Below are 23,986 nucleotides of genomic sequence, written 5' to 3'. Positions count from 1 at the left end.
TTCCACTTAGTGGATGAGTGTTTGCAAAACTGATTCTTTAATGAAACAAAGATGAAGTTAGAAATATTCTGTATTATAGTAACAACCTCTTGTAGTTTTTATAAATATAATAACCCATATGTACGTATGTATGTACTTTTTAGAAAGAATCTTCAAGAGGGAGACATAGGGAAAAGGAAGACATAAAAATCACTAAGGAGAGAACTCCAGAAAGTGAAGAAGAAAATGTAGAATGGGAAACTAATAGAGATGGTGAGTTTCAAAAATCTTTGTTTATATAGTCAGTGTATTGATTGTTCACTTTGTAGGTTTTTCTGTGGGCTTCAAAACACTTTCCAGCCGTGATCTCCCTGTTGTTTCAGAATCTAATTGACTTGTGTGTCTTACTGAGTTATAAGGCAGGAAATGGCATGTAGCTGAATAAAAGCAGAGAAAGCGGTTCTCTCTAGAACTTAACCTGTTCAGCATCATGCTACTTTGGAATTTATTGCACTTATAAATCTTTAAGTTCCTCAGTATCAAGGTTTAAGAGAATCAAAATTTATGTTTATTGTTTTGCATAAAATATTAAAAGTGAGATTTTTAAGCCTTAAAGACCTGGGAAGATTATTTACAGGAAATTGTTGGATTTCATCTTTCAAGAAAGTAATATCAGATGATAACTGGGGGGGATTTGTTCATGAAAAATTAGGAAAATCACCTTTAAGTCATTGTCTTTTAACAAATAAGCATTTATTTTCCACACCATGAGTGTTCTATCTTCTCCACTTCTGTGATCTAGAAGTTGAGGACTATAGTCTCACACTACCAAATACAGAGAGAGGGAACTCACATCTGTAGATATATTGGGCATTTTAATATAATTTATATAATTATTTCAGTAATTCAGCTTTGTTACTCTACTATACATGACAAAACTAAAGACTTTAAGAATGTAACTTCCTTCCTCATCAGATAGCCAAAAACTTAGACCGGGGGAAGAAAATTATAGCTTGTGGGCCAGCCACCTGTTTTTGCAGTAGAATTTTATTGGAGAACAGCCATGTCCGTTGGTTACATATTTTCTGTGACTGCTGTTGAGCTACGGTAGATGAGTTGAGTACATGTGACAACCAAGAGACTGCAAGCCTAAAATATTTACTACTATATTTAAGAAATATCCCAGAAAACTTACAGACTAATACTTGAAAAGTACCTTAAGAGGCTCTCCAGCAATTTGAACATCAGTACTTTTTAAGGAAATCCATTCCATGTATATACAGTATTGTCTGTTAAAAAGTTGCTTTTAAGAACAAATAGGAAACTTCTCTATTAGTTCATTGGGATTTCAAAAGTAACACTAATACCTCCTACAGAATAGCAGTAAATATTCCAAACCTTGACTGTTCAAAGTTGAATGGCTAACTTTTCCTAAATTCTAAGGGATTAACTCTTAAGACACCCAACGTTTTTCCTTTTCATTTTAATTATTTTTTTGAAAAAAACATTCTGAAATACATTAGATGCTTATTTTTAAAAACAGAAACTTCTGTATTTCCATTACAGTAGTACAGGCTAATTGTTGAATATTTTAAAGGTGCAGAAAAGCCTATGTCAGTTTGCTCTTTTTTTCATCGTAGCTCTTTCAAACCCTCTCCTTAAATCTCCACCCTTCCAACCCCTTTCTCCTGCTTGCTATTTATAACACACAAATGATGTAATTCTTTATCCACAGACTCTTTCAGCTTCCTGCCAGCACATCTGTAAACTAGTTTTTATTCACTAAACTTTTTTTATTTCCCTCTTGTTCTTAATAAGAGGCTTCCCTCCTGCTGCATGAGATTAGAGACCCCTGATTTCCTTCCACCTCTGCAATCTTGTTCGTTTATCTTACATTCTCTTTTTTAGCTTTAAGATCCGTCTTGGCACATTTTCTCTTTTCACCTATTATTTTTAGTCATTACTTTGTTTATTCCCACTTTATAGCTAAATTGTACCTTTTCACTTCATGTTTATTCCGTCTTCTGATGCGCATCTTCACTAAAACTGCCCTTTAAGGTCACAATGACCTCCTTTTTGCTAAATAAATGAAGACATACTTGTTTCTTTCTCCTGTAATCTTCCTGCAGCACGAGACACATCCCATAACCTTACTTCTTGAAACGCTTTCCCCTTGGCATCCATCTGTCACTCGTCGGGTTTTCTGTCTTCCTATTCAAACTCTTGGGGCTTCCAGAGGCTCCTTGTGTGCCATCTATCCCTTCCCAATGCTTTGCACTAGACTCATCTTTAAAAAAACTAAACTGATTTTTACTGCAGGAGCCTTTTATATGTAAAATTCTTTTACAAGGTGAGTAAATGTCTTTTATAGTACTTTTGCATACAAAATGTTCACATGGCTGTTTCTTAGGTTTTCTTTTAATTTTAAAACTCATAGGTTCTGATTATTGTAAATCGCTATGGTTTAAAAGTTTCTGTTTGAAGAAATATTGAAGCATAGACTTAGAGAGTGAGACTGACCTCATTTAATATGCTTACCCTCTGCATTTTCAATCTAAATAGCAATTTTAGCTAGACTCAGAAGAAGTTGGTCTGTATGAGTAGTTCTCAAACATTTCGGTCTCAGGACACTTTTCACTCTTTTTAAGCACCCTGGAGAGCTTTTGTTTTTGTGGATTATCTGCTTCAGTAGTTTCCATTTTAGAAGTTAGTTCTGAGAAAATTTTTAAATTTTAATTTGTTAATCAGTGGCACTAGTAAATCTAGCATACAGTTTTATGGAAAACAGCCATGCTTTGCAAAGCAAAAATAAAAATTGGAGGAGGTGGCAATGTTTTAAATGTTTTTGCAAATCGTTTTAACTTCTTAAAGTAAACTTCTTAACTACCTTAATGAAAGATACCGAGATTTCCATGTCTGCTTCTGCATTCAGTCTGTTAATGATATCACATATCATGTGACATCTGGAAAATGCCACTATATACTCTAGAGATTGAGTAAACCAGGCAAATAATGTAGAATTATGGAAATACTTTTGATCTTCTGGAACTCCAGAAATTGTCTTAGGGATCTCAGGGAGTCCTCCTCCTGCTCTTTGAGACCCACTTGTCTTTAGAAGCTGCTTTAAAAACTTTTAGTTGTTTCCCCTTCCCACTTCCCAAGACTTCCCCCCTCCCCCTCACTTTCAGTTTTTCTCTCCAGATGAAATCATGCTCCCAGGGCATCATTAACATCTACATATTAATGACTCCAATATCTAGAGCTCTTAATTGAGGTATTACCAGTTGGATATCTCTACCTGAGTTCCATATCTTAAAGGCACCAGTTTTCCTACTGGTTTCCCCAAAGTCTAAGGATCGTTGTTGAGACTCCTTCCGCTCAACCCAGACACTTAACATAAATCTAAACATTTCTATCTGTTGAGTGTCTTTCACAACCACCTAAATTACTTTCACAACCACTCTAAATTACTACTACTAATATTTTAGTTCTTAAGATACTTATTTGTTGCCTATAAGTGTGTTTTACAAATAATTCTCTAACCTCACGCATTGAGGTTAGTCTTGTCTCCTAAATCATTCTCCACTTGAACCCCAGACTAATCTTCACAGAATATTCCTTTTTTATTAAAGTATAATAATAACTTTCAGAAGAGTACATGATTCATGTGTACAACTTACTGAATTTTCACTAATAGAACAGGCTTGTGTAAGCAGCACACATCAATACATAGAAAATTACTCGTATCCCATAAGCCCCTTCATACTCCCTTTTTTCAGTCACTGCTTTCCCAACCCCCACCTCCTGAAGGTGCCTGCTGTCTTGATTTTTACCACCATGGGTTAGTTTTGTCTGTTTTTGAAGTCTACATAAATGAAATCTTTAGCATGTACTCTTTCTGTGCTTAGCCAAAACAATATATTTGTGAGATTTTTGAACATAGTTATAGTTCATTAATTCTTATTGGTATATAGTAGTTCATTGTATGAGTATACCATAGCTTATTCATTTTTCTGTCAATAAACATTTGGTTAATTTCTAGTTTGGGGATATTTTGAATAAGTTGCTACTCTTTATCATACCTTTGATAAACGTGTCCTCATTTCTTTTGAGTTTATGTTTGGGAGTAGGATTGTTGGGCCATTGAGTCTACATATGTTCATCTTTAGTAGATAATGTCAAGTCAAAAATAGTTCTCCTTTCTGTGGTATTTTTTGCCTTTTTCATCATAATCATTCTAGAGATAAGTGGTTGTATCTTACTGTGGTGGTTTTAGTATACATTTCCCTAATGAGTAATAAGTTAACAATTTTCTCACATTTACTAGCCATTGTACCACCTGTTTTGTAAACTCTATAGACTTTTGCCTACTTCTTTATTGTTACTACCTTTTTTGATTGTTGAATATTCTTTATATTGGAGAAGGAAATGGCAACCCACTCCAGTATTCTTGCCTGGAGAATCCCATGGACAGAGGAGCCTGGGGGCTACAGTCCATGGGGTCTCAAAGAGTCGGACATGACTGAAGCACACAACCCATTCTTTATATAGTCTGAATACGAAATCTCTTAATCGGTATACATATTATAAATATCTTCTCTCTCTCTGTGAGCTAGAGTGAACTTCTAAAAGAATAAATTAGTTCATTTCACTCCCCTATTTAAAATTCTCTGATTTCCTATTGCCTACAGGATCAAGTATAGATTGTTATGTACCTATAAAACTTTTCATCATCCCCAGTTGTTTCATGTATTTCCAGCTCCCATTCCCCAAGTCTTTATTTTTTGTTTGGTTCTCTAAACTTATCATATTTGTTTACCACAAAGACCAATGCAGTAATATAGAAAGCAAAAGCACCATTGTAGTAGAAGAGAAAATGTATGAACATATTTGGGAAATCTTGGAGGTATGTACATTCTCCTAAAATAAAGCATAAAATCCAGAATCCATAAAAGATTTGATTACATAAGGATTTAAAATTTTGTACCTAACTAAACATAGAAGTCATCTATTAAAAATAGATCACTAAAAGAAAATACTTGACATGTGTCATGTGTAAGCATATAGTAAAAACACTGTATAAACATATAATGAACTTCCACAAATACATAAGAAAAAGATAGTTCAGTTGAAAAATGGGCAAAAAATAAAAAAATTGGATATGTAATTCATAGTGGAAATAGAAATGGCCAGTAAATGCTCAGCTTTACTATAGGGAAATACCAATGAAAATAAAGAGAGAACATTCTTCACCCATCATACTGGAAGAAGTGAAAAATACTAATATTATCAAGTGGAAGTTTACTTTGGTAAATCTGTTTCTGAGTATGAAAGCGAGCGTGTGGTCTCAGTCGTGTCCGACTCTTTGTGACCCCATGGACTGTAGCCCGCCAGGCTCCTCTGTCCATGGGATTGTCCAGGCAAGAATCCTGGAGTGGGTTGCCATTCCCTTCTCCAGGGATCGAACTGAGGTCTCCCACATTGAAGATAGATTCTTTACCGTCTGAGCCACCAGGGAAGCCCTCCAAATTTCTGAGTATAGTTTGGCAATATTATAAAAATATAAATTACATTAATATAAATATTAATATAATCAAATTCTGAGTGTATTTGGCAATATACTACTACTTGGCGATAGTATAGTTTGTCAGGAAAAAAAAAATATTGTTTGCCAAACAAACAAGTATAGTTTGGCAAATTAAAAATGACACTCACTCCAGCAAATTTAATTCGAGAAATCTGTTTTGAAAAGAAAATACTTGCACTTGTAAACCAGAGCAGGTATCACAGTGCTCACTGAAGTCTTGTTTAACAGCAAAATACTGAAAACAAACGAAATGTCAGAAGGAAAATGGTTAAACGAACTATGATATGTTCATATCGTGAAATGTGTTGCAGATGTTAAAATGAAGTTGTTTGACCTTGTGTATGACATGGAGAGATCTTTCTGTAGGGCAGTGTAGAAGACTATAAAGCTTTATTTTTTTATCTATTATTAGTTGCAATAGATTTCTAGAACTAAGATTGTCATATTAAAGTGTATGAATGTTCTTAAGGCTCTTATTCATGGCCACCAAATTATTTTCCAGGCTGGATGTGTTAGTTTACATCGCTGCCTCCAGAGAATGAACATGCCTTTTGTCTGTGCCTTTGCCAGCACCAAATATTACCATTAAGGGAAAAAATGGCTCTTTAATACATGAAAAAGACTTATTTGTCTGTCATCTGCATTTCTTTTTATGAATTGCCTGTTCATGTCCTTTGACCACTTTTCCTTTTAATTAGTAGGAATTCTTTATATATAAAGAATGTCAGTGATGTCCATATTTTTGTGCTTTAAGCAATCAAGTAGGACTCCTTTATCTTTTTTTGTTTTTTAGTTCTTCATTTTTTTTATTTACCCCAAGTTAAGAAATGATGATCTTAAGTGCTAAAAGTGTGACTTGAGAAGGCTCTTCAGTTTGTAAGTGGTCAGTCCCAATGTGGTCAGGTGTTAGGATAGCAGTCAGTGAAATTTCCTCCTCTAGGCTTGTTGACATTAATAACAAAAAGATAATAGTGCCAGTAGGCTCTGAAGACATCTATATGCATTTGCAATGAAATAGTCTGCACATCACTCTTTCTTGTTTTCCCCTCTTGAACCTTCATATTCTTTGCTTTGAAAGGATAAATAGAAATAGATACATGGTATCAGATCTATTGAAGAGATGGACAGTTCTAATCTAAGGAATTGCTACAAACCATTTATAATGAAAATGTTATAGATCGTTCAGAAATGAGCTCCTGTACACATTAGTATTAAAATTACTTTTAGTAATGATATTAATTAAATAACAAAACTATAGAAACAGTATTATACATTTAATGTAACCTTAATACTAATGAGTCTTTAAGAAAAGCAGGGAGATAATGAATCATATCATATACAGTATGAAATATTAAAGGTTTTGGTAGCCTTAATACTTAGAATTTGTAGCTAAGTATTTTAATTATATCTTTCAAAAATTCCATCTAACCGAAAACCCAACCCCCAAAAAACCCAAAATGACTTACAGAAAACCAGGAACCTTAAGACTGTTTTTTCATAAAGAAATTAGCTATGTCAATTTTAATGGTTTATAGAAACAGCATGCTGCTGTGCTTAGTCACTCGGTCGTGTCTGACCCTTTGTGACCCCCTGGACTGTAGCCAGGCTCCTCTGTCCATGGGGATTCTCTCGGCAAGAACACTGGAGTGGGTTGCCGTGCCCTCCTCCAGGTAGAAACAGTATATATTTCCTTTATTTTTTAGAAGTGTGTTACTCTTATTAAAGAATCTACCATTTTAATTTGTATAAAAAATAGTTGAAAAATTGCTATAATTTTTGGTATAGATAACTATAATAGTTTTTGAAAAGTAATGGAATTTTTATTTTAAAGATTCTGACAATGGAGATATTAATTATGATTATGTTCATGAGTTGTCATTGGAAATGAAGCGTCAAAAGATACAGAGGGAATTAATGAAGCTGGAACAAGAAAACATGGAGAAAAGAGAAGAAATTATTATTAAAAAGGAGGTATGTTATTTATTGAAATATGTTAGTAATTAACATCAACATGGATATTGATTGGAGAACTCATTAACTGCTTGCTACATCTCAAATTATATTATGATATTGATACTTCATACATGTTAATCAATTAATCTTCACATTACTCTATTAGATAAATAGGGCATATTTTTATTATTGAACAGATAAACAAAGCTGAGTTTCTGTTGCCTGGAGGCACCAACTAATGTGAAATGGAACTTGAATCTATATACAGCTGATTTTTAGCCCCATGCTATCTCTATAGAGTACTTGTTTCTTTTCTAAAGAGTAGAAAGAGATAAAATACATTTGAATATAATTTGTGATTTTTCTGAGGAGATTTTGAAATTTCATAATTTTAGTTTGCTTTATTGATACTAATGTTAATAGCTGTGTGGCAGATAGAGAAGGGGCTGGAGAACCTGATGCCCCAGGTGCTGAGCAGAGTTCTGTGTTAGACTGTCTGTGGTGAACTTGGACATCCTGCCTCAGCCATGCCAGCTCCGGTCAGCTCTCCCTGCAACCCTGCTGCCGCTTCCCTGTTAACAGTCATAAGCCCCAAATAAGAGCCTACAAACTGCCTATGACTTCCCTCGTGGCTCAGGTGGTGAAGAGTCTACCTGCAGTGCCGGAGACCTGGGTTCAATCCCTGGGTCGGGAAGATCCCCTGGAGAAGGAAATGGCAATCCACTCCAGGATTCTTGCCTGGAGAATCCCGTGGACAGAGGAGCCTGGTGGGCTACAGTCCATGGGGTCACAAAGCGTCAGACACGACTGAGCAACTTCACTTTCACTTTCACTTTTGATATTAATGTTGGGCAGTTAGCATATTGGTTAACAGTATAAGTTTAGGAGCCAGGCTGATAGTAATGTGTGGTGGCTCTCATAACACTTAATGTTTTATCTGAAGTTTGTTGTTGTTGTTGCTTTGTTGTCTGATTGTAGCAACCATGATTGGTATACTTTCTGACTTACTGAATTCTTTTGAAAGGTTTCACCAGAAGTGGTTAGATCAAAATTGTCTCCATCACCTTCTCTAAGAAAGTCTAGCAAATCTCCAAAGAGAAAATCAAGCCCTAAGTCATCATCTTCAACCAGCAAGAAAGACAGGAAGACAACTGCAGTGTCCTCTCCCTTGTTGGACCAGCAGAGGTCAGTAGGGTGATAAATAGTGCCAGAATGAAATAGCTTTTTCTGACATGATAGTCAAAAGAATTACTTAGTAGATTACAAAAGGATACTTTTAATACATTGAGCATTTAATATAAGCTTTTTTCTTTTTTAAAAAAATGTATGGAAAGTTTCCACTTAAAAGAAAATTATAGAGAACAATGAAACAAAGATCTGTGTTGTACCTATATATGCTTCAGAACTTTTTTTTCCCCAAAAAACTAAGCAGGTGTATTTCCTGTCCTTCCCTCTTGAATTTGTTGTTTATGATACTTGTGCATGTGTGTTTATACTTCCATATTGTATTATCTTACACTATATAATATTTTCATTTATTTAGTCTTAATGTAGATATAGCTTTGCTTCTGCAACTTACTGTTCTACTTAGCTTTTTTTGCAGTTTTTTACATTTACCTATGTTGATATATATAGCCATAGTTCTTTCATATTAATATTTATATATTTATTTTTTTGTTATTGAACATTTAAGTCATTTCCAGGTTTTAGTTATTACAAATTATGCACAGTGAACAACATTCTTCTTGTCTCCTGGTGTATGAAGCAGTATGAATACTTTTTTTTAGAATTGTTGTAGTAGCCAGTTGAAAGAATAAGGATAGAAATAAATTACATTGAGGGGTTGAAAATAAGGCAGGAGATAGTTTTCCATATAATGTCATCTGTACTCTTTAAATTTTAAATTTTGTTTCAATTAAAGGGCATACACTAATTTATTATTTAAGAACAAGGCTAAACTGAAAACCTTTTCTCAATATTTGGTAGATGTCTGTATGACCCCATAATGAAATTTATGTTTGTTCTCCCTCTAGTTTCTGGAGGCTTTAACCCTATTCTAGACTTCATTTACTTCTTGCCTAGTTTATTATTAATATATCATCCTACAAACTATATTTACTTCATCTAGTGTCCATTCCCTCACACATGTAAACATATTCATTCAGCTGCCATAACCGTTCACTTTACAAATGTTGTAAGAGACATCTTAAAAGAATAATTCCTATTAACTTCTTATGCCATTGAAAAACTCAGTAGTTTTCCATTCTGTTGAATGAAATTCAGGTTTTTTAGAGGGGAATTCATATATTGATCTTCTCAGTCTTGTCCATATTTTTGTCCAGTCTTCCTCCTACACTCATCATCTTTAGTCCTTCAATGTCTAGCCCAAATTCTGTCTTTCCATTAAGATTTCCCTTTTCTCCTCAGTGAACATAATTTCTGCTCCCTTTGTATATCCATCAGATTTTATTTATACCTTTTGCATAATACTAACTGCTATTTCCATTATTTTAGCCGTGGCATACATGTTTTACAACTTCTATTAAATTTAAGCTCCCTGAAAACTGGTATCTTGATGGTTCACTATTCTATCTTTCCATAGCACCTACTCTTCGAAGAGCTTTGAGTTATAATAAGGCACTCTGTAAAGTAGGCTTAATTTTCTCCTTTGCGCCTGGAATTGAGTAAAGGGATATGAAAGAAGTCGAACTACAGAGTGATACAATTTAACCCACCTGCTCTTTTTCCTTTAAACTAACCAATTATATAAATTCCCCTAATTCCATTTATTTCCCCTCCAAAACCCAGCATAGCAGAAATACTCCTTTACATTTTCTTATCCTTGTTATTTATGAAATCTTCAGTATTTAATCTCTTCATAGAAAGTTTTGATACCTATTTAGTTGAAGGGTTAGTTTCATCCTGTTTTTTTCATCCTGTTTTTCACGTAGTCTTCTCTAACAGCCTTATTGGTAATTCACTTACCCTTTCAATATTGTACATGAATTATTGGGGGCTGCCCAGGTGACATTAGTGGTAAAGAACCTGCCTGCCAATGCAGGAGACTTAAGAGATGCAGGTTCAATCCCCAGGTTAGGAAGATCCCTGAAGGAGGAAATGGCAACCTACAGAAGACAGAAGAGCCTAGCAGGCTGCAGTCCATGGGGTCACAAAGAGTCTGACATCACTGAAGCAACTTAGCATGCACACATGAATAATTATATTGATTTAACTATTATATTTCTGTATTATGTGATCCTGAGTTTAAGATGCATCATTAATTTAATAATAGAAACAGAAGGACCTGGAAAACAGTACATTGAAGATACAAAGAAAACACTGAATTGGATATAGCACTTCTGTAGTCATGCAGTTTAACATTGCCTAGAGTGTGTCAGATCATCAACTTATAGTTTCATTGTGGATCATATGATAAACTGTTTGAAGACATTCAACAACAAGTAATGAGTAGAATTTCAGTTAAAATTCAGTGGAATATTGCAGCCAATGCCAGTAAGTAAACCGAGGGGGAAATCAGGTAAACTAACTCCTTGGTTTTACGTGGTTATCATATTGAAGGGGCAGAGATAATCACAGACAAATTAAGACTCACACTTCTTCCTGAAAGTTAGCAGTTTTCTGTGACATTTGTTGTGAGAGATAGTCTGATACTAAGCTTTATGCTAAGATGTGAGAGTGGCTTAGAATCAATAAATGTTTTATTGTTTCTGTTCATCTCTGTTGTTTCTCAGTTTTTATTAAGAAAATTTTTCTTTATATCAATAATTTTTTTGTACAAGGATGCATGAAGTATGTAAAAGCTATTCAAAAGAACTAAGTTTTGGGGGGAGAGAGAGAGATAGGCTCTAAAAAGTGATGGAAGTAGATAATTGAGCTCTGTGCCACAAATAGGAAGTGGGCTCTGTGCCCCTAGAAGGATGATCATTTGACTTAAAATAATGTTGAAAGATCTTGCTGACTGCAGAATACAGAAGACCAATTTTGGTCCATTCTGTTGGAAGGCACTTGCAAACTTTATCTGTAACACAACTGTTTTCCAACTATTGAATACGTATATTTTTGAAGATATTTGAAGAAATTCTGCACTTTAATGAGTGTAGTGGCATAATCTTGGTTGTTATGATAGCTTACTCCCAGAATGTGAATTTAACACAACCAGAAGTTTATTTCTCACTCAAGTAAGAAATGGTATTTCTGATTAAGAGGTGACTCGTCTATATATGGATATTGAGTAACTAAGCTCCTTTTGACTGTGGCTTCACTTTCCTACATTATTGAGGACCAAAAAATGAAATATGCAAAGAAAAAAAGAGTATTGCACTTATTTAGTTATATAGTTTATAATTACCTAGAGTATGAGAGGCTTTTTTATTGATTAGGCCTGGAAGTGGTATACATCACTTCCACTTATGTTCTTTTGGCCAGAACTTGGTCCTTTGGTCACATCTAACTTTATAAATGTCTAGAGTATGGTTCAACAGTATGGTCAGGACAGATGTTTAGTAAATACCTAGTTTCTGTCACAGGCAGTAATGTGAAAATACAGTTTGTCAAGAATTCCTCTATCATTTTGAAATGATAATGGTTGAAAATGGTTTTTTAGTAATTTTGATACTATCTGTACCAACTATTGATTAGTGTGTCATTTTTTTTTTATTGGAAGACAATTACTTTACAATGTTTTGGTTTCTGCTATACAACAACTTGAATCAGCTATAAGTATACGTGTCCCCTCCCTCTTCCGCTTCCCTCCCCCACCCCCAGTGTGTCTTTTAAATGGAAAAGACGTTATCACTTATCTGTTAAATATATTAAAAGTTTCAGTCATCTCACAAATATGCAGTGAGATAATGTAGCTAATAATGGTTCTTGGCAGAAGACAAAGATGAAAAGTAGATTTGGTCATATCTTAATAATTTCTGACTTGGCTAGATGGTTTACCCTATCTGTGATAATAAGTACGGAGAAAGACCAAGGCAAATTTTCTGAATGCCCACTCTGAGTGGGCATTTTTTTTTATCTGTTTTTAGTCTTACCAGCAATTTTAAGGAAGATACTACCTGTTACTTTTTTATTTAGCTGAGGAATCTTGGGCTAGAGAACTCTAGGTCACAGGTAGTAAGTTCTAGGATTTTGGCTTAGGTCGTCATTTATAAATATCAATAGGTAGTGAAATAAGTAGCTAGTGAAAACTTTCCAGATATCTGAAAAGAAAGGACTCCTTTAAAACTCAGTACCAGACTGAACATTCCATGTTGCAGAAAATAGGAATGAATTGAAACAATAAATTAATTCAAAATTTTAGTATGATTTGAGAGGATATTGCATTGGTCTGTTGGGAGCAGTTGATCATGAAAAAATTAAAGCAGTCTGTGAACAAGGATATTTTGGAACGAAAATGATTTTTATACTGGAAATAGCAGAATAATGAGATTGCCAAATTTAGAATTAAAACTTACTGAATTTAAAAACACATTTAAGATACTGGAAAGCAAAAGGAGAGATAGAAATAATGAAAAATAGTGGAGGAGTGACCTAGGAGATATGCAATAACTGCAATAAAGCAAACTAGAGAGACCCAGGTCCTATGGAGAATTGATGAAATAAGAATAGGAAAAACAGTGAGCAAAACACTTAAGGTTTCAGACTGAAACAGCACACTGAGTACTGGAAAAGGTTAAAAAAGAAAACCTAGATTTGTCTTGACGAAGTTTTTAATTTCCAAAGAATAATGTTTTATAAGCATACCAGCAGAAAAGCTGAAAAACCTGCATAGGAAAAGTACTTGACTCTCTTTGGACTTTTCATACAAAACTCTAAATGCTACAAGATACTGTAACAGTATTTATAGAGCTCTGAGGGAAAAGGATATCATTCTGAAATGCTCTACTATTCAGTCAAACCACTGTCAAGGTATGAAGACAGACAATTTGTAATGTGTAAGGGCTCAGAGTTATAGCACTTAGTCAGTTCCAGATAGATTAAAACCATGAAAGACAAAATTCTAAAATTTAAAGGATCATCTTTGTAGTCTAAGAGTTGGAAAAGGTTTAAATGAATGTTTAAGATATAAAACAAAGATTTAAATAAATATTTACTAACAATGCTTACGGTTTCATTTATACTTCATGTAATTGTTCTTTATAATGCTGAAAACATGGAAGCCACCTAAAAACCTTATCAATGTGAAATTGTTTAAAGAAGTTATAGAGCATATCTATTAAGGGAGTTCTGTACAGTCCATAAGAATAATTATAAGAATCCACTTTTTGTTATAGAAATACACCAGTACTGTATTTAGTACAAACAATTTTTAAAAAACATTGCATTATGACTGTTCATATGGGGGTGGGCAGGGAGGAAAAAAGGAAAAGAGACATGGAAAAAGTGTGGACGTTTATCCATCGTGTTACTTTTGGCTGTCCTTGGGTAATGGAATTGTAGGTGATTTTTACTCTTCTATCTACTTTTTTATAATAAGCTTAAAAAATTTTCAGCTCTTTTTTTTTTAATGACATTTTCTTTCCTAAATCTCTTCCTATTCCTCCTTCATCTTTTCTCAGAAATCTACCTTTTAAAATTATATAGTAAGCACTGTTAATGAAATAGGTAGCAAGTAAATCTTTGCTCATTTCTCTGGGTTTTTTTTGTTGGGGGGATATTGATTACTAGTATATAAAGTAGTAAATGGCAAGTTATTGAAAGGAATGCTAAACCATTCTTTAATTGTGCTTTGTTAAAATGAAAAAAACATACTTATTTCACCTTCTAAAAGTCTTTAGACTTCTGACAGCTTTGTGTTAACTTTAGGAATTCAAAAAGCAACCAAAGTAAGAAGAAAGGACCTCGAACTCCTAGCCCACCCCCTCCTATACAGGAAGATATTACTCTGGGGAAAAAATACAAAGAAAAATATAAAGTAAAAGACAGGATAGAGGAAAAACCAAGAGATGGAAAAGACAGAGGACGAGATTTTGAAAGACAAAGAGAAAAAAGAGACAAGCCAAGGTAAGTAGGATTTTTAATAATCTTACTTTCTTAAAATCTATAATACTATTCAGAACCTTTTAGTCATTACTATACTGGATTTTTTTTAGTGTTTTTTAAACTCTACCTAATAATTACCATATTGAAGTATGATTACTTCAATAAATGTTAATAACGTAACAAATCATTGTTATCTAAGAAACATAAAATTTCTAATTTTACCTACTTTTATTTTATTTTATTTATTTTTTTTTAATAAATTTATTTATTTTAGTTGGGGGCTAATTACTTTACAATATTGTAATAGTTTTTGCCATACATTGACATGAATCAGCCATGGGTTTACATGTGTTACCCTTCCTGGACCCCCCACCCACCTCCCTCCCCATCCCATCCCTCTGGGTCATCCCATTGCCCCGGCCCTGAGCCCTTGTCTCATGCATCGAACATGGAATGGTGTTCTGTTTCACATATGATAATATACATGTTCAAATGTGCAGTTCAGTTTTGTTTTATATATGCCTGTGTGTATATATATATATTTTCACAGCGTCATGAAACAGATTTACAAAACTTTTATCTTGCAAATCTGAAACTCTGTACCCCTAAAACAACCTATCCCCCACTCCCCAGTCCCTGGTAACCACTATTCTGTCTGTTTCTAAGAATTTGATTCCTTTAGATACCTCATATAAATGGAATCACTTTGTCTCTTTGTGACTGGCTTATTTTACTTATTATTAGATCTTCAAGGTTTACCCATGCTGTACACGTAACAAGATTGCTTTCCTTTTTAAGGGTGAATAATATTCCATCATCTATATGCCACATTTTGTTTATCCATTCATTTGTCAGTGAACATACAGGCTGCTTCTACCTCTTGGCTATTGTGAATAGTGCTGTTATGAATATGGGTATGTAAACATCTCTTTAAGACCCTTCTTTGAATTCTTTTGGACATAGACTCAGAAATGGGATTGCCAGATCATATGGTAGTTCATTTTTAATTTTTGGAGAAACTTTCATACTGTTTTCCATACCAGCTGCACCACTTTATAGTCCCATTAAGAGTGTTACAAGAGTTTGAGTTTCCCCACATCCTCATCAGCACTTGTTGTTTTCTGTGTTTTGGATAGCAGTCATCCTGACTGGTGTGAGATGATACTGTGACTTTGATTTGCATTTTGCTAGTGATTGGTGATATGGAGCATCTTTTCATTGCTTTCTGGCCACTTGTATGTCATCTTTGGAGTGATGTCTATTTAAAGTCCTTTACGCATTTTTTAATTGAGTTAATTTGATGCTTCTTGTTGAATTATAGAAATCCATTATTTATTCTGAATGTTAACTCCTTATCAAGTACATGATTTACAGGTATTTTCTTCCTTTTTATAGGTGGCTTATTCATTCTCTTGATGGTGTTTTTTGATGCGCACAAGTTATTAAAGTATGATGTGTCCTATTTGTTGATTTTGGTTTTGTTGCCTGTGCTTTTGGTATCACAACTAAGAAATCATGGCCAACTCCAGTGTCATGAAGACTTTCCTCTATGTTTTCCTGTAGGAGTTTTATAGTTTTAGACCTTACATCTAAATCTTTAATACCTTTTAAGTTAATTTTTTGTATATGGTGTAAGATAAGGTTCTAACTCATTTTTCGTGTGTAGAAAACCACACTTCCCAGCACTGTTTTTTGAAGGAACTTTTCCTTTCCCCGTTGAGTGTTTTTGGCGCCTTGAAGATCATTTGACCGTATATATGGAAGGAAGCATTTCTGGGCTCTCTGTTTTACTCCATTGGTCTGCTTGTCTGTCTTTATGCTAGTACCACACTGTGATTACTGTAGATGAAAGTGAAAGAGGAGAGTGAAAAAGTTGCCTTAAAACTCGACATTCAGAAAACGAAGATCATGACATCCAGTCCCATCACTTCATGGAAGTTAGATGGGGAAACAATGGGAACAGTGACAGACTTTATTTTCTTGGGCTCCAAAATCACTGCAGATGGTGACTGCAGCCATGAAATTAAAAGACACTTGCTCCTTGGAAGAAAAGCTATGACCAACCTAGACAGCATATTAAAAAGCAGAGACATTACTTTGCCAACAAAGGTCCATCTAGTCAAAGCTATGGTTTTTCCAGTAGTCATGTATGGATGTGGGAGTTGGACTATAAAGAAAGCTGAATGCTGAACAATTGATGCTTTTGAATTGTGGTGTTGGAGAAGACTCTTGAGAGTCCCTTGGATGGCAAGGAGATCCAATCAGTCAATCCTAAAGGAAATCAGTCTTGAATGTTCACTGGAAGGACTGATGTTGAAGCTGAAACTCCAATACTTTGGCCACCTAATGCAAAGAAGCAACTCTTTGGAGAAGACCCTGATGCTTGGAAAGATTGAAGGTGGGAGGAGAAGGGGATGACAGAGGATGAGATGGTTGGATGGCATCACCTACTCAAAAGTTTGAGTAGGCTCTGGGAGTTGGTGATGGACAGGGAAGCCTGACATGCTGCATTTCATGGGGTCTCAAAGAGCCAGACATGACTGAGTGACTGAACTGAACTGATAATACATTTTGAAATCAGGAGCATGAATCCTCTGACTTTGTTATTTTTGAAATGATTTTGTCTATTTGGAATCCCTTGAAATTGCATATAAATTTTGGGGTGGTTTTTTAATCCTCTGCAAAAACTACCTTTAGGATTTTGACAGGGATTGTATTGAATTTGTAAATCACTTTGGACAGTATGGACCTCTTAACCATTTTAAATCTTCCAGTCTGTGAGCATGGACTGTCGTTCTGGTTATTTGTGTCTAATGTAGTTTTGTAGTTTTCAGTATACAAGTCTTTGACCTCTTTGGTTAGGCTTATTCCTAAGTATTTTTTTATGTTAAGTGTTTTTTATGTTTTGTTCTTTTTTATTCTATTGTAGATGGAATTATTTTTTAAATTTCCTTTTCAAGTTGTTCATTGTTATTGTATAGAAACACAAGTGATCTTATGTGTTGATTTTGCATCCTGCAACTTTGATGAACTTGTTTATTCTAGCAATGTGAAATTTGTAGTGTTTTCTAAATACAAGATCATGCCATTGGCAGGTAGAGATTTTATTTTTTTCTTTCCAACTTGGATGCCTTTTAAAAATTTTTCTTAGCTAATTGTCCTAACTAGAACTTCGAGTACTGAGTTACATAAAAGTGGTGAAAGTGGGCATCTTTGCCTTGTACCTTAGAGAAAAGTTTTCAGTCTTTCACCATTGAGAGGGATGTTTGCTGTGGATTTTTCACAAACGGCCTGTGTTATATTGAGATCATTCAGGATAAATTATCCACTCAGTAAGCAGTTAATACAACTTTATAATATATAAGTTCAATAAAACCCATCCTTTTCCCCAAAAAAGATTCTGGTGATAAGCTTAACACCTCCACACACACTTTTTTTGTGTGAGTGTTTGTGAGAGGTCATCTTGTCTAACTCACTTAGGTGAAATCTTTTTTTTTTCCTTTCTGTCCCCACTCTGGTGACTTCAAAGAACCAGAATGATTCTGTCAGCTATTGCTAGGATCTAGCAACATTATGTCTTAGTGGAGCAATAAAAATTGGTTAACTGTAACATCCATAATTCTTGAACATATTTTCCTAAAATTATACTGTTTATCTTACTCAGTCTGATAGGTTTGTTTTTGAAAATGACATGTGAATCGGGTATAAATCATGTTAAATGTTCTTGCTGAAGTCTTTATTCTTCTCTAATGGTTCTTAGTGCTCTTATTTTGTTACTTTGACCCAGAAATCTGTGAGAGGTGATTCTTATGTCCCTGGGGTAGTTTACCGTTGAAATGGTTAAGACATTTTAGATTATGAGGAATTGAAGAATCAAAGGTTGATTCTCTGTTTTCCATTTTTTTCTCCCTGACCATCTCTTATCAGAAGTAATAAGGTATGTCTAGGACTCACCTGTTGCTCTCTGTACGGAAAACGCTGAACCTGGTTTCTTTCTTCTGTGTAAGGAAACTAAGCAGCAGATTACTGAAGGACTGCATTGGTACCCAGTTGGCACTGGAGTCCTAAAGCCTGAAGCCCCTAAAGGGGTCCAGTTTGACTTTGGCGTTTGATAAGGTTGAAAGGGGCCACTTTGAATTAGGAGAAACTGATTTGATTTGCAGGTTTTTGTTTTTTTTAAGGCAGGTTTGTTAACTTATCTCCATTCAGTTCAGCTCAGTTGTGTCTGAATCTTTGTGACCCCATGGACTGCAGCACACCAAGCTTCCCTGTCCATCACCAACTCCCGGAGCTTGCTCAAACTCATGTCCATCTAGTTGGTGATGCCATCTAACCATCTCATCCTCTGTCGTCCCCTTCTCCTCCTGCCTTCAGTCTTTCCCAGCATCAGGGTCTTTTCCAGTATGTCAGTTCTTCACATCAGGTGGCCAAAGTATTGGAGTTTCAGCTTCAGCATCAGTCCTTCCAATGAATATTCAGGACTGACTTCCTTTAGGATGCTCTGGTTGGATATCCTTGAAGTCCAAGGGACTCTCAAGAGCCTTCTCCAACACCACAGTTCAAAAGCATCAATTCTTTGGCTCTCAGCTTTCTTTATAGTCCAACTCTCATATCCAGACATGACTACTAGAGAAACCGTAACTTTGACTAGATAGACATTTGTCACCAAAGTAATGTCTCTGCTTTTAATATGCTGTCTAGGTTGGTCATAGCTTTTCATCCAAGGAGCAAGCATCTTTTAATTTCATGGTTGCAGTCACCACCATCTGCAGTGATTTTGGAGCCCCCCAAAATATTGTCACTGTTTCCATTTTTTCCCCATCTATTTGCCATGAAGTGATGGAACCGGATGCCACAATCTTAATTTTCTGAATATTGAGTTTTAAGCCAACTTTTTCACTCTCCTCTTTCAGTTTCATGAGGAATTTATTAATTCTAAAGCCAAACCGTGTATTTAAGAATCTTTGTCGTTGCTTTCAGATTCTGGGATATATGGTTGAAAGTTAGTATCTAAATTTCTTTTGGAGAAAATTGTACTTTAAAATTAATTTAGTTGTTATAATGGGCTTACTGGGAGTTTTTTGGTTATCAAATGTGCTGGGCTTAAGTGAAAGTATGCTGATACATTTATTCATTCAATTGTTACTGACTTCCTAGTGTATGGGGGGCACTGTTTTAAAAGATAGTGATGCAGCAGTGAACTAAAATGTTGGCCAAAGCTTTGTTACTACAGGTGGAAGTAATGTAGTAATCGTGTGTGTAAAATAACACATACAGGGTTTTTTGTTTTTCCTTTCAAGTAAAGAAGACTTCGGAGAAGGCAATGGCAACCCACTCCAGTACTCTTGCCTGGAAAATCCCACGGACGGAGGAGCCTAGTAGGCTGCAGTTCATGGGGTCGCAAAGAGTCGGACAGGACTGAGCGACTTCACTTTCACTTTTCACTTTCACGCATTGGAGAAGGAAATGGCAACCCACTCCAGTGTTCTTGCCTGGAGAATCCCAGGGATGGCGGAGCCTGGTGGGCTGGTGTCTATGGGGTCGCACAGAGTCGGACACGACTGAAGCGACTTAGCAGCAGCAGCAGCAAAGAAGACTTACTAGGCCGATTGGATTTAGGGGATCGCTTACATTTCTCAAAGAGTGGTCCAAATGCATGTGCATACATGTGAGACAAATGATGCCACAAAGCCACATGATTCTATGACTTTTAAGTCTTTCTCCCTGTCTTCTGGGTCTCAGTTAGTTCTTCAACTTTCTATATCAAGGGCAACTGACCTGGATTTTAGGGTCTGATTTGTGAGTTAGAATTTGCCTGTGTGTGTTATGGTGAGGGGGAGTGTGTCCATAGCCTTCCAAAAGTTGTTTAGAATTATTAATCATTCTTTAGGCCTTTGCCACTAATCTGGCATTGAGAATTTGAGTACTTTCCTCCTAAATCTTTATTGTCCATGTCAGTCTTGTTAAGAATATACTCTGTTCCCAGAATATTTTGTTAATTTGAATAACACTAAATTCTGTCATGTAGTTGTTTTTGAAGCAGATAATGTCCAGGCCACTGTTCAGTATCAGTGTCAGCCAATTTGACTGGTAGACTTTATTCAGCAAAGATTTCTTTATGCAACATTGATCAAAAACTGAATACCACTTTGTTTATCAGAGGGGGGAAAAAAGCCTTATGAATTTATTACTTTGCTTTTACAGAATATAGCAAATTCCCATAATATTTTTTAAAATAAATTTTCTATGACCTGTTCAATACAGAAAATAGTAAAGTCTTGATTACCTGGAATCTAACTTAAGTCATTTTTATTCTGTAATTTGTTTTAGAAGAGATGTAGCTCACAGGAAAATTAAGTTTGAGTGAGATATTTAACCAGGAAATCAATTGTGAAGGGAATATTTTGTATCATTATTTCTAACCTACTGTATCTAGATAATCCTTAACTAGATATTTTCAGTGGACTTATAATATCTTTATCAATGAAAATATTCTATACACTTTGCTGAATCTCAAATGCGAGGCAGTATATTAGTGTAGTTTAAGAACAAGGGATTAAGCAAATGCAAAAACTTTTTGGATAGTAGTTAACCAGAGAAGTTAGCTAACTATTGCATATAGTTCATTCTGCTGGTTAAATATAGTTTTATGATGGCTGATATGCTTTAATCAGAATACTAGGTTGCAGAAATTTTATGGTTTAATAAGATAATATTAAGAGCATAATAAGTTGTATTTTTTTAAAATTACTTCATTGTAATTACCTGAATATGTCTTGATAGGAATATAAATGCCTGCATGAGTCTTACCCAGGTATTTTAAAGACAGATGTGATCATTCAGAACGTGTTGACTGACATCACCTTAGTAGAATAAACAGCTTACCACTAAATTGATAGTCATCAATTTGATAGTCATCAGGTGGCCAAAGTTTTGAGTTTCAGCTTCAGCATCAGTCCTTCAATGAATATTCAGGACTGATTTCCTTTAGGATGGACTGGTTGGATCTCCTTGAACTCCAAGGGACTCAAGAGTCTTCTCCAAAACCACAGTTCAAAAGCATCAATTCTTCGGCATTCAGCTTTCTTTATAGTCCAACTCTCACATCCGTACATGACTACTGGAAAAACCATAGCTTTGACTAGATGGACCTTTGTCGGCAAAGTAATGTCTCTGCTTTTTAATATGCTGTCTAGGTTGGTCCTAACTTTTCTTCCAAGGAGCAGGTGTCTTTTGATTTCATGGCTGCAATTACCATCTGCAGTGATTTTGGAGCCCAAGAATATAAAGTCTGTCACTGTTTCCATTGTTTCCCCAGCTATTTGCCGTGGAATGATGGGACCAGGTGCCATGATCTTAGTTTTCAGAATATTGAGTTTTAAGCCAACTTTTTCATTCTCCTCTTTCACTTTCATCAAGAGGCTCTTTAGTTCTTCTTCACTTTCTGCCATAAAGGTGTTGTCATCTACACATCTGAGGTTATTGATGTTTCTCCCAGCAATCTTGATTCTAGCTTGTGCTTCATCCAGCCCAGCGTTTCTCATGATGTACTCTGCATATAAGTTAAATAAGTAGGGTGACAATATACAGCCTTGACGTACTCCTTTCCCGATTTGGAAGCAGTCTGTTGTTCCATGTCCAGTTCTAACTGTTGCTTCCTGACCTGCATACAGATTTCTCAAGAGACAGGTAAGGTGGTCTGGTATTCCCATATCTTGAAGAATTTTCCACAGTTTGTTGTGGTCCACACAGTCAAAGGCTTTGGCATAGTCCATAAAGCAGAAGCAGATGTTTTTCTGGAACTGTCTTGCTTTTTCGATGATCCAGACATCTTACTTTATTTCATTTGCATATATTTTCGTATATATCTCCAAAAGAGAAAGATACTTAAAAATATACAGTCACTGTACACACGCACATGCAGTCACTAGAAATATAACTGAATCACTTTACTGTATACCAGAAACACACGCAATATTGTAAATCAACCATACTCAAAAAAAAAAGCCAGTATCACATCTAGAAGGAAAAAAGGAGTGTAATATAATTTTAAGATTCAAACTTTAAAATCATTGGTGAATTTGTAATATCTTTTATAATATCTTCCCAATTAGTAGACTTTAGCACAAATAATATCATGAAGGATATGCAAATCTTTTAATAGTAATATGGAACCTTTGTATTCAGGTTGGGAATTGGTTGTCTGAGGTATTGTCTTTTTTTCTGCATTTAATTGAGCCTTGTCTGTAGACCTAAAAAGTATTTTTAGATGAATAATAATTTAGGCTAGGGATATACAATTAAGACACTTGAATAAATATAGCTGAACATAATTACATGCTACATTCATAATTGTTGTTTAGTCACTAAGTTGTAGCTGACTCTTGCGATTCCATGGACTGTAGCCTGCCAGGCTCTTGTGTGCATGGGATTTTTTAGCCAAGAATATTGGAGTGAGTTGCCATTTCCTTCTTGAGGGAATCTTCCCGACCCAGAGTTTGGACCTGTGTCTTCTGTGTCTCCTGCATTGGCAGGCAAATTGTTTACAACTGCACCACTGAGAAGCCCCTATTCATGGTAGCCTTGTGTTAAAATGAAATTATTTTATAAATATCAAAATAACTGCATTGGGAGGGCAAAAACTTTTATATTTAGTTTAGTTGATCAAGGCTTAGGCTCTCTTTTATAGGCGTGATGTTGAGAAAATTTGTTGAACCAAAGAGAAACTTGTATTTTGCAGCCAAAATCTAGAGTGGTATTTATGTTCCTAAAAATTGTGCTCTCAACCCTTTGTCTATCATGTTTAGAGACTAAAGAAGAAAATTGTTTTTCAGGGTGGTTTTCAGTAGCAGTAAGTAGTTGCAAAGTTTAGCCCTATTTAATAATTGGTCCAATCAGAAATGCGTAAAATAGCATATAGAGGCCGAAAATTTAATCCAGTAAATGTGAGACTGTGTTGTATGTAGTGAGATTAATGAAATAACAGATAACCATCCACACTATCGAAATCTATTGCTGGCTGTGGTTCGGTAGTGTCCGGTGGTAATTTTTTTTTTAACTGACAGTTAAATGACCTGTCATTGGATAGAACTTCCAAGACAGTGGCAGGGATTTCAAGAATCTCCCTAATTTGACATACAGTTTGTTGGCCTGAGCTGAAAACATTGTGGGTTTGATAAGTTGGACTAGGAACTTGAAAACTGTTCTTTACCTCTCTCTTCCCCAAGACTGGATTGCTTGCTGTTTCTTGGCAGGGGCTGATCCTCTATCTCTTCACCACCGCATCCTATTTCAGGAGAAAGTGATAACTTTAACTTGATGCACCAAGTAGAAGATAGGAGCCTGTTGTCTTAAATTTGTGTTATGCTGGTGTGCATTGTTTCTGGGCTTTATTACATTTTAACTACCAGCTCTTTTTCTCTTCAGTTCAGTTCAGTTTATTCACTCAGTCGTGTCCGA

The 23,986-nt window shown here is 35.3% G+C and overlaps 1 protein-coding gene and 1 long non-coding RNA gene across 21 annotated transcripts in view; both read left to right on the top strand.

The window, feature by feature from the left end:
* Positions 1 to 23,986, top strand: part of ZC3H13 (zinc finger CCCH-type containing 13) — a 106,864-nt gene that overhangs the window by 28,912 nt on the left and 53,966 nt on the right. For all 20 annotated transcript variants that reach the window (XM_081547327.1, XM_081547324.1, XM_081547329.1 and 17 more), the window contains exons 5-8: positions 144 to 252; positions 7,398 to 7,537; positions 8,544 to 8,704; positions 14,351 to 14,548. In XM_081547327.1, the coding sequence (XP_081403453.1) occupies positions 144 to 252; positions 7,398 to 7,537; positions 8,544 to 8,704; positions 14,351 to 14,548 (608 nt within the window). The remainder of the gene's footprint in view (positions 1 to 143; positions 253 to 7,397; positions 7,538 to 8,543; positions 8,705 to 14,350; positions 14,549 to 23,986) is intronic.
* On the top strand, positions 19,686 to 21,828 carry LOC145528684 (uncharacterized). Its single transcript, XR_014070549.1, has 2 exons — positions 19,686 to 19,866; positions 20,011 to 21,828. It is a non-coding gene; the product is annotated as an uncharacterized LOC145528684 (long non-coding RNA).

This window comes from Giraffa tippelskirchi, chromosome 12 (genome assembly GCF_054371585.1).
Source record: "Giraffa tippelskirchi isolate mGirTip1 chromosome 12, T2T-mGirTip1v1.2.pri, whole genome shotgun sequence".
NCBI classification, from domain to species: Eukaryota; Metazoa; Chordata; class Mammalia; order Artiodactyla; family Giraffidae; genus Giraffa; species Giraffa tippelskirchi.
Note: the sequence above shows the minus strand (reverse complement) of the source record. Positions and strands in the feature narration are given on the sequence as shown.